Genomic DNA, 11,130 nt, shown 5'->3' with positions numbered 1-11,130 from the left:
ATATTTTAACAACAGTGCCAATGTTATAGGATCATACAATGTCATCCTTATGGTTGGAAAGATCGAAAATAAACCGCAAACTAACTTGAACCGAAGTGTTTGGACGATTTATAAAATGCAAGTTAAAAAATTATATTTACCCGATATTACATTTAAAAAAGTGAAAATCACTCAAAAGTTTTATATAAAAAGATATATTTAAAAACATCATATAAAAGTTATTGATTTTTTTACTAAATAATATTCAAAAGTAATAAAATAAACTTTATTTTGTTAAAACAAGTCTAAAAAGCTAAAATAAAAAAATATAAAAAAATAAAAACTAAACTAAATTAAAATAAAAAATTTAAAAAATTCGATCAAGCCGAACTAAACCGAACCGGTATTACCGGCTGAGGGGTACACTGTACCCGTCACCATAAGGATATAATTGGCAAAACCGGTAATAAAACGAAAAAAAAAAGAAGAAAATTTCACCTTTTAGTAAATTTTCCCCAAAAGGAAAAACAATTTTTTTCCACTCTACCCTTCAAAAAAAGAGAAGCATTTTTCTTCTCTTTTCCACCTATTCCTCTCTTAAACCCTAGCACCTAAAATTTCGATACTGAGATCCAAGCTTTCTCGCAAATTGAAACTCTTTGAATCTTCACTTAATATCTGTAAGTATTAATATTCCGATTTTAGCTTCTTTTTTTCAGTTTTTTTTTCTACGATTGATTTGGAGTAAATTTGTTTCTTGGTATTTTCGGGTATGGATAACTTGGATGCTGTCTCAACTTTTTTTGGTGATTGTTATTAAATTAATTGATTGTTTTTGCAGGTATTTGAGGCAAACTTTGCATATGTTCTGGAATGGCTAACAATTCTCAACCCTCTAGTGCCCAGGTAGCCTGCTGATTAGGTTTAATTTTCTTGGCTTCATTTCTTTAATCTAGGACCTTAACTAATATTATGTTGTCTTTTGTGGGTTAAAGCTTGGTTACTGTTGCTATGTTCTGTTCAAATTTATTAAAATTTAAGAACATAGCCTAAGGCTTTCCTATCGTTCTCTTTTTCTTCTTGGAAGTAGTTTGAAAGAACTTGAATGTATACATTACAAGCTATGATTTTGACAAGACTCTCTTGGTGGCACTGGCATTATTGTTTTCAATATTAGTGAGAAATGGGTGTTGTTTTTGCCCGAAGTACATAAGTAATCCCCTTTATTCTAGTTTTTAGATGAAGGTCTAAGATGTCTAAATTTGTTGGCTATCTTCTTTCTTTCCCAGCCACATTGGCCTCCTGCAGTTGGATCCATGGGTCCCCAAAGTTATGGCTCTCCGTTATCTTCACAGGTAGCTACACTTTTTTCTTTTTACTCATTTTTATTAGATGGTTTTTAATCTTCTGAGAGCAATTTATTAGATGCTATGTGTGTGAAATTTTCCATTACAGTTTCGACCAGTGGTCCCAACGCAGCAAGGGCAACACTTTGTTCCAGCTGCTTCCCAACAGTTTCGGCCTGTTGGGCAGGTTCCTTCTCCAAATATTGGGATGCCAGCTGTTCAAAATCAGCAGATGCAGTTTTCTCAGCCAATGCAGCAGTTTCCACCCCGGCCAAATCAGCCTGGTCTTTCTACACCTTCACAACAGCCAATACAGGTACAATATGGTCAAACAAACAGGCCTCTTACATCTGAACCACCTCAGTCACATCAATCTGCACCTCCTTTGAATAGTCATATGCCTGGTGTAGGAGTCCCTGGAGTGCCCCCTTCATCATATGGTGTATGACCTCATTCAAATGTTTCTACTTTCCCTTTAGTTAATATGTTGCACAGCCTCTGATGTTTTTATATTCTCCCAGTTTGCGCCATCTTCTTTCGGCTTGCCACAGAACAATGTCAGTGCACCATCGCAGTTTCACCCTATATCTCAAGTGCATGCACCTGTTGCCCCAGTTGCAGGGCAACCTTGGTTGTCAACTGGAAATCAGAATGTTTCACTTGCTACACCAACACAGCATACTAGCCAACAACCTCCACCTTCTTCTGCTGATACAGTAAGTCCTCATCCCTGGGATATAAAATAGTATGCTAAACAGAAATATAACGAGGTTATGCCTTGTCTATTTTTCGTTGTTTAATTCAAATGTTATATACTCTCTTCAGTGTTTATTTGTTGATACAGTAAGTCCTCATTCCTAGGATATAAAATAGTATGCTAAACAGAAATATAACGAGGTCATGCCATGTCTAATTTTCGTTGTTTAATTCAAATGTTATATACTCTCTTCAGTGTTGATTTGTTATGCTGATCAGAAACACATTCAATTGATAAATTGAATTGTGGTGAGAACTTGCCTAAGAAGTACAAATTGTTAACTAAGGTGATCAGTCTTGAGAAGAAGACTGAGAGAGGAAAATCAGAAGAAAAAGAGGACATATATAACCAAAATATAAATTTAAAAAGGAAAGGCCACGGAGCTTTAACCCTCTTGGACTTGTCCTATCTTCATCTTTTCTCCACGGTTTTACAATTGGATAATAAATACTTCAGTTTTTGCTTTTTTTCTCTTATCATAGCAGTTTATATGACATGGTAGCTTTGAGTGAATTTTTTCTTCAATGAGTACATATGAATTTTATGTACTTTTATGAGCTTTAGTTCCTTTTATCATTAGCTAGAATTTGGCATAAATTTATGTTATGAAAGTTTATCTTTTATCTTTTTCCTTTTTTGAAGAAATTCTGCAAGCTCTTAAGTGATTTTTGGCTTTCTAGGCTAAGTTTTTTGTTTAGTCTTCTCTGTTTCTGTACATTGCATTTAAAAAGAAATCATATGTGCATTACACAATCTCAAATTGTTTCTGATCCAAATTGAACAATATAATGTTTTAATTTAGTTTGCATCTTGGAAGTTAGTTTGCATTGTATTTTGCATTTGTCCTTGTTGTTCCCATGTTCCCATTCTATTAAATCTCATTTTTTTTTATTCTTCACTTTTTGCATACCAGAATGCAAATGTTCCTAGCCTTACTCCGCAATCTTCTGATTGGCAAGAGCATACATCAGCTGATGGAAGAAGGTAACATTATATAGTACCTCATAATTGTGATTTTTGCTCACGTTTTGCTATATATTTGGATTTTAACTTCTAGTTATTTAGACATCTAGCATTCATGAGTTTGTGTCTAACTGTTTTACATATCTGCAGATACTATTACAACAAAAGGGCAAGGCAATCTAGTTGGGAAAAGCCTCTGGAACTGATGACACCAATAGAGGTGAGGCATTTGAGTATCTGGTTGCTGTTTCTGATGTTAAATTTTTATGCTCCATGATCTGTTAACCTTGAATTTGTTGTGATATGCTATTTATACAAATTGCCCCCTTTAATGGATGCTGAGACTGTAGCCATTCTTAACTTGTTAAAAAATGTTTTATGCGAATTCTTCTTTCTTTTGCGTCTTTTGGAATTGGTTTGTAGATGTCATGGCAAGTTGGAGAAATTTAACAACTGCTCTAAATGGTCACTTTGAGGGCGGGCCTTCACTTTTCTCAAGGCAGGCAACATTTTGTTATTTACATTTTGTTTATTATATGGGGCAATTTTTTTATGAGGAATGATTAGATATATAGACATTTAGGTGCCTTGTATTAACTGTTTTCAATTTTTTTCTTCATTTCCTGCACTGTTAGTGAAGTTTTAGGATGGTAGTAATACATCCCCTCCCCCTCTTAACATGGCTATCTAATCTGCTTTTCAACTTCTGTCACCTCTATATATTTCTCCCTTTCTTTTCTTGTCTCTTTGGTAGTTCATGTATTTGTCTAATCCTGTATCTTATTTTAGACAAATGTGGTTATGTTTTGTACAGTGATGAGTTTTATAGATTGGTGTAAAGGAATATGTCATGCTGTTTATCATGTATTTCTATCCAATCGAACTTCTTTGTTGTTTACTCTTGTTCTAGTTTAATAATGTTATTACTTGTTCCGTTTCTCCTTCTTTATGGTTTCATTGGTGCAAGCATATGTTTGTAGAGAGTTCCACAGGTACATATTGGCTACTGATTTCAGAGGTATGAGATGCTGGGTCAAAGGTTTTTGCTGTATTTATCAGTTCTTTTTGTTTTCATAGTTGTTGCTGTGATTATGTAAAGGTTCCTTTGGAATAGAATTTGATGTTCAGTATATGTTTTTTTGTTGGTCATATTGGCTCTACAATTTGTTTACTCATCCTTTTAGAGGTGCGAAGGAGGTAGTAATGTGAATTGACTTGGATGTTAAGGAATCCCTGAAAAATGTATTTAAGTTTCTCACTTGGCATGGAAACATCCTCAAGATTTGGCCCTGTTAAAGGTTTTGCTATTTGCAACCGTAAAGTATAATTTAGATTTAGGTTCAATTTGGGACCTGGAGGAAGATGGATTTTATTACTTTTTAACTAAATGAGATGTTAGCTTGCACTTTTAGATGATGTTATCAGTATGTTAATTAAGACTTCTAGATGAATCCAAGCACATTCATGAGGGGAAAAAGAATTTGGAGGTAACTTGAGCCAAATTCTAACCAGAGATAACTGCTCCTTCTCTCTGTTAGTTTTGACTTAGAGTTAAATAAATTTGATATTAGGATCATAGTACAGACTGTTGCTGGAGGTTCTTTGACCTACATTGATCCTAGCCAAGTAGAGCACTCTGGTACTGGTTCTAGCATAGCTGTTGTGTGAGCAAAAACTTTGGCATGCCCGTGGGCTAACTTATTGCAATGGTTGAGTTGTTTAGTTGACATTTCCTTTACCTTTTCAGGTTTGGACTTTTACAATTGAAACCATTGTGTGTACTAGTGTTATCTTTTACCACGATAGAATAGTTGCATATACACTCATCCTTTTCCCTTCGAGGAGTCATATGGATGAAACTAACAATCTTTCTTAACAAGGTCATGGATAATTCGTTCTATTTTGTATATATTTGTTCCATCTTCATATGCTTGGATGCATTGTTGGCAACTTCCTTGGTGAGCTTACATTGACTGATATGGTACCACTCCTTGGTATAGTCATGATATTTTCCTGAAATTCTTTTCATTACTACTTTCACTTCTTTGCTTAATTATTGATTTTTCTGTAACAGAGAGCTGATGCATCCACTGTTTGGAAGGAATTTACAACTCCAGAGGGAAGAAAGTATGTTTGAGCTCTGTTTTACGCTTTTATTTATCATTCACATTTTCCCCCCACAGATTATTGTTAGATGCCCTATTGTATCCACCTTTTTCTTGTCTGTTAAAATTTTATTTGCATGAGCAATATGTGATCAAGAGATTGCTTTTGAAGGTATTACCACAACAAGGTTACAAAGGAGTCTAAGTGGACAATACCTGAGGAGTTGAAGGTTCATCCTTGTGATTTATTGTTACTGTATCTTCACCTGGTAGGCTGGCATTTTACCTATCTGACATTATTTTTAAATGTTTAATTCCAGTTAGCTCGTGAGCAAGCTCAAGCAGGAGCTAGCCAAGGAACCCCATCAGGTTCTGGAGTGGCTCCTCAAGCTCTAGTTGCTACTGCTGTCTCTGCAGCTGAGACACCTACTACAGCTATTCCTGTGAGCTCCAACACTTTGCAGGATTCAAGCCCAGTTTCAGTTACGCCTGTTGCTAATCCTTCACCTACTTCAGTATCTGGACCAACAACAGGTCCTGTTGCACAATCAGCTGCTATGAGTGCAACTGGGGTTCAACTCCCTGTTGTGTCTGTGACACCTGTACCTGCAGTCCCCTCCAGAGGTTCCACTGTCTCTGCTCCTTCTGTCGGTGCTAACACAGCAGTCACGTATGGACATCTATTGAACTTTTATTTAATTTTTCAGTGATTCAATAATGTTGTTGAAATTAACCGCATCATTCTGTATCCTCACTTCAGAAGAAGCTCGGAAACTACAGCAACTCAAGACACTATGCATTTTGCAGATGGAGCTTCTGCTCAGGACATTGAGGTATACTCATTTGTTGTTTCAATTCACAGCTCCCTTCTTTCGTTCGACCATCTCTGGGAGAGGCAAAATGATCATTTTAAGAGTTCTTTTCTATTTTTGGAAAAAAAAATAGTTACTACCTACCATTGTTGGCTGGTCTATTTGGCAAATTGTAGATGCACACTTCCAAATACGTTGGCAGTGGGATGTTTTTCGTATTTGTATTTGTTGTTTTGTTTAAAATATTTTTAATTTGTTTTTTCTTTTAGGAAGCTAAAAAGGGGATGACAACAGCTGGAAAAGTTAATATGACTCCAGTGGAAGAGAAGGTTCCAGATGACGAGCCTTTAGTATATGCAAATAAGCTGGTAACATTCCAAAGACATGTCACTTGTTTTTTTTTTTTTTGTCTTATCAGTTAAATTTTGTTCTATCTTTTCCCCTAAAGACAGGGAACTTTGATGCCAATTAGGCAATCGACTGGATCAATGGCAGTTCATTTATGTGTTTTCTTACCGAATTTTTTTTTTCAGGAGGCAAAAAATGCTTTCAAATCACTCCTTGAATCTGCAAATGTGCAATCTGATTGGACTTGGGAGCAGGTACTCTTGCTTCATCTTTTGCCTTCCTGCCAGCTTTGTTCTTTCAGTATGTTTGTTTCTTCTGACATTGAAAATTTCTTCCAGACAATGAGAGAAATAATTAATGACAAAAGGTATGGTGCTCTGAAGACACTTGGTGAACGGAAGCAAGCCTTTAATGAGGTAAATGGTACCCAGGAGTCTTATAGTTGTGGTTGTGTGGTATCATTTTGTTATACATGTCATAGAATTGCTATAAGTTTGTCTTACTTCACTTAATTTATTTTCTTCTGTAAATCAATGTTTGGGGTTAAATAAAAAATTATCTGATTATGTTCTGACAAATTGATATCATTAATAGTATTTGGGTCAAAGAAAGAAATTAGAGGCTGAGGAAAGGCGCATGAGACAGAAGAAAGCTCGAGAAGAGTTTACAAAGATGTTGGAAGTATGTTGCATGAAGTTCACATTATCTTCTCTTCTTGTCTCTGTTTACGTGTTTATTTGACCTAATGCCTTCTTGTTGCTCTGATTTCTTTCCAGGAGTCCAAGGAACTAACATCATCAATGAGATGGAGGTTGAGATTTTTCTCTATGTTTTGGGGAAATTAGATTTGTTATAGCCTCATTATTAAATGTTGAAACTGTTCAATATTCTAACTAAGCTTTAATCTGTTCAGCAAAGCTCAAAGTTTGTTTGAAAATGATGAACGGTTTAAGGCTGTTGAACGAGCCAGAGATCGGGAAGATCTCTTTGAAAACTATATAGTGGATCTTGAGAGGAAGGTAATAGTTTCATATTTCTTGCAGTTTTTGCAGATGTACAATTTCTCATATATAATTGGGTTTTGGTGTGTGGATGCCGTGACAAGATATGGTATGCCTAGGTATTGTCTGTAGAATAAAAACCTGTGAATTCCACCTTGTTCCTCATCTGTCAGTCATATGCCTTCAGCAAGATTAATATTTATGGATGGATGCTTTTTCAATCAAATTTTGCCTTGGGAGTAGTAGCCTTCAAATACAAGTTAATTGATAGTCTGCTAATTCAGTCTGTAAAACAGTTTGGCGATTTTTGTATAACTTACGAAAATTATTGGTTCAGATTTTGATTTCTTTGACTTTGAAACATTTTACTGCTTCTGTTTATAACTCATATTATCACTGGTATCCTGCTAATTTCTGCCACAAATTTGACTGTTATTTCTGTGAAGTATGGTGGGTCAGACATCAAATAAAGGTTCATGAGTGGAAAAAAAAAAGATTCATGCATGCAGATTTGTGATTTCTAGTTTCAATATATGTTGCATCTGCTTTTATCAGTTAGTATTCCTTATGGCTAAATGGAAGTTTTGGAGGATTATGCATTATATTACTATATTCATTGGTGAATAACCAAGCAAAAAATTAAACCTATTCAAATTCGTAATCTTGTTATTTAATGCAGGAAAGGGAATATGCTGCAGAGGAAAAAAGGCGGAATATAGCAGAATACAGGAAATTTCTGGAATCCTGTGATTTTATTAAGGTACAACATTTACAAAAGAAGATTGTTATTTGTTCTGTTTGTAAAGGTCATTAGCTTGATTTCTTTTTTTCATGAACTTTCAATTTGCAGGCAAACAGCCAGTGGCGGAAAGTTCAAGATCGCTTAGAGGATGATGAAAGATGCTCACGTCTTGAAAAAATTGACCGCTTGCTTATATTCCAGGACTACATTCATGACTTGGAGAAGGAAGAAGAGGAAAAAAAGAAGATGCAAAAGGTAGAAGTACTTTTTATGATTATTAATTTGCTACCGATCTGTGTTCTTACCTTTTTTCTTCTGTCAAAATCTAGGAACAACTGAGACGTGCTGAGCGCAAAAACCGTGATGCATTTCGTAAGCTAATGGAAGAACACGTTGCCGATGGCACTCTTACGGCTAAAACTTATTGGCGAGATTATTGTTTGAAGGTTTTTATCTGTTTTAACTTGTTTTATAATAAGAGTGGCTTTAACCAATGCGTGTTTTGCTATTTTTCAGCCATAGCTTTTGCTTAGTCTCTTTGTTTTATGCTTTGTAGGTGAAAGAATTGCCTCAGTATCTTGCTGTTGCATCTAACACATCAGGTTCAACTCCAAAAGATTTGTTTGAGGATGTTGCTGAAGAATTAGACAAACAGGTGTGTGCCGCCTCAGATATGTTCTGTGAGAAGTGTCCATTTTCCTCTTGTTTCCATTATATTTTTGCTCAAGCAGGAAAAATTTCATGTTTCTGATGGTTTCTTTTGTACATTGATAGTATCATGAACACAAAACCCGCATAAAAGAAGCAATGAAGACAGGGAAGGTAGGATACTATATTCAAGTCGCTGGTTCTTGCTTGGTGCTTTCTTGTTATTGAACCCCTTGGCTTTCCCTCAGGTTACTATGGTTTACTCATGGACATTTGAAGACTTCAAGGCTGCTATTTCTGAAGATGTTGGTTCCTCATCGATATCGGATATTAACTTAAAGGTACTTCTGTTGCAAGGGAACTCATGTTTTCAACAACAAAAAAAGGGAGGGATTGGGGGGAAAGGAAAAGAAGGAAGCCCTAACCTCTTGTAGATTTTTTATTGAATTAAATGAAACCCTCCTAGAACACTTTATCTGATTAGAGTCCTTGTACTTTATAATTTAATCAGATGTTTAGAGCTTCTGTTTGATAAGGTGTTGATAAGTTGGATGGTTGTTTTAGCATTTTGTTCACTTCATTTATTAGATTAAAGAAGTAGACAGCTTGTGGCTGAACGTTGATAAGTTTATTCTTTACTTGTTCACAGCTTGTGTATGATGAGCTGCTCGAGAGAGCCAAGGAGAAGGAGGAGAAAGAGGCTAAAAAACGTCAACGTCTAGCCGATGATTTCACTAGACTATTACATACGTATAAGGTCTGTTATACTTTTTTTGAAGACAAATGGACAGTATAGCTTTTGTAAACTTGTTTAATTTCTAGTCCTGCTTCTTTGCAGGAGATAACCGCTTCTTCTGACTGGGAAGAATCGAAACCACTTTTTGAAGAAAGCCAAGAATACAGGTATTTCACCCTTATCTTTGCATTAAAGATAAACAACCGTTTATTTATCATTTTTCTCACTTTTATGATTCTTTCCTCCTTTGATGGTTTCTTGCCATGCTTTTTATTAGATCAATTGCGGAAGAAAGCTTTAGGAGAGAGATCTTTGAGGAATACATTACACACTTACAGGAGAAAGCTAAAGAAAAGGAGCGTAAACGAGAGGAGGAAAAGGTTTGTGAATCTTTAAATATATTTCCAAGTAGTTGGTTAAATTTTTCATATATTCATAAAATACCTTTGATATCGCTTCACTCTTTGGTCACCATGAAGTAAGTTTAGTTGGTTTTAAACTTTATGTGTATATGAAGTGCATGAAATAATACAAGCGCTTATACAGTTGCATAGTTTTTTTTGAGTTTCCCCTCTAATTTTCTTGAATCATTATCTCCACTTCATATTTGCATAAAATCATAGGTTTCTTCTAAACTGAAAGAAGTTTTATCTGGTTGTTTTCAGGCTAAAAAGGAGAAAGATAGAGAAGAGAAAGATAAACGGAAAGAGAAGGAGAAGGAGAGAAAGGAGAAGGAAAGAGAACGGGAGAGGGAAAAAGGTAAAGACCGAAGTAAAAAAGATGAAACAGATAGTGAGAATTTAGATATATCTGACAGCTACGGCCATAAAGAGGAGAAGAAAAAGGAGAAGGAAAAAGACAGGAAACACCGTAAACGACATGCTGCTGATGATGGGAGTTCTGACAAGGATGATAGAGAGGAGTCAAAGAAGTCTCGTAGACATGGTAGCGACCGTAAGAAATCTAGAAAGGTATATCTACCTATCTATCCATTGATGATAGTACTTGCATGTTTGTCCAACTAAGCCTTAACTGTTCTTCCAATGTTTCCTTGGCAGCATGCTCACTCACCCGATTCTGACAGTGAAAGCCGACATAGAAAACACAAGAGAGATCACCGTGATGGCTCACGCCGAAACAGTGGTTACGAGGAGCTGGAAGATGGCGAACTCGGTGAGGATGGTGAAATCCAGTAGTGTTTCCTATTCTCATCCAAAAAGCTAAGTAAACAAAGTTGGGAAATAAACTAGTACTTAAAATGATTTTACTGCTACATTGTTGTATTTTGTAAACCAAGAAATCTACAACTCTAATCACTTTTTAACTTTTTAGCCTTTTCTACACAGGCAAAAATATAAAAAAGAATTTCACCAAGTTAGTAAAAATTAGATTTTGTAGTCATTCACACATCAGAAGCAAACTGTTGGCTTTATACGAAGATTTGGTCTTTTGGTTGAATGCATGTGATTATTATTAATATTATTATTTGTCTTTACTTAAAACCACTCTGTTTTGTATTGGAATTTTCCATCTTTATTAAGAGAGCATCCAAGAGGTACAATTTCCTTTCCTTGAGGCTATTTCGACTTTGATATACAGTTTTGTTGGCTTTAGAAAAATGTCTTGAGTGCTGCCATGTGTTTTGTCATAATGTAATGTGCATTTATTGTGTTACATATGGTCCTCCCTTTCT

At 35.5% G+C, this 11,130-nt stretch overlaps 1 protein-coding gene across 2 annotated transcripts; it reads left to right on the top strand.

Moving 5' to 3' along the window:
- The first annotated feature begins 472 nt into the window (after positions 1 to 472).
- LOC107938320 (pre-mRNA-processing protein 40A) lies at positions 473 to 10,895 on the top strand. 2 transcript variants are annotated; one of them, XM_016871427.2, is made up of 28 exons: positions 473 to 659; positions 821 to 885; positions 1,269 to 1,334; positions 1,435 to 1,641; positions 1,847 to 2,041; positions 2,996 to 3,066; positions 3,196 to 3,265; positions 5,120 to 5,172; positions 5,323 to 5,380; positions 5,471 to 5,820; positions 5,911 to 5,983; positions 6,232 to 6,330; positions 6,496 to 6,564; positions 6,649 to 6,726; positions 6,905 to 6,991; positions 7,087 to 7,121; positions 7,224 to 7,329; positions 7,991 to 8,071; positions 8,162 to 8,308; positions 8,383 to 8,499; positions 8,610 to 8,708; positions 8,828 to 8,875; positions 8,950 to 9,042; positions 9,351 to 9,458; positions 9,540 to 9,604; positions 9,715 to 9,817; positions 10,103 to 10,408; positions 10,496 to 10,895. In XM_016871427.2, the coding sequence occupies exons 2-28, from the start codon at positions 853 to 855 to the stop codon at positions 10,631 to 10,633; spliced, it is 2,955 nt and encodes a 984-aa protein (XP_016726916.1). In that variant the 5' UTR covers positions 473 to 659; positions 821 to 852; the 3' UTR covers positions 10,634 to 10,895. The 2 variants fall into 2 exon arrangements, with proteins under 2 accessions (XP_016726916.1, XP_016726915.1); XM_016871426.2 differs by having other exon boundaries at positions 1,435 to 1,767.
- The last annotated feature ends 235 nt before the right edge of the window (positions 10,896 to 11,130 follow it).

This window comes from Gossypium hirsutum, chromosome D06 (assembly GCF_007990345.1).
Source record: "Gossypium hirsutum isolate 1008001.06 chromosome D06, Gossypium_hirsutum_v2.1, whole genome shotgun sequence".
NCBI classification, from domain to species: Eukaryota; Viridiplantae; Streptophyta; class Magnoliopsida; order Malvales; family Malvaceae; genus Gossypium; species Gossypium hirsutum.
Note: the sequence above shows the minus strand (reverse complement) of the source record. Positions and strands in the feature narration are given on the sequence as shown.

Excerpts from the sequence above, each read along its gene's own strand:
- LOC107938320 (XM_016871426.2), top strand. The coding sequence starts at position 853 with ATGGCTAACAATTCTCAACCCTCTAGTGCCCAG. Across the intron at positions 1,335-1,434 it reads GCTCTCCGTTATCTTCACAG|TTTCGACCAGTGGTCCCAAC; the intron begins GTAGCTACACTT and ends TTTCCATTACAG. Across the intron at positions 6,727-6,904 it reads GGAAGCAAGCCTTTAATGAG|TATTTGGGTCAAAGAAAGAA; the intron begins GTAAATGGTACC and ends TATCATTAATAG.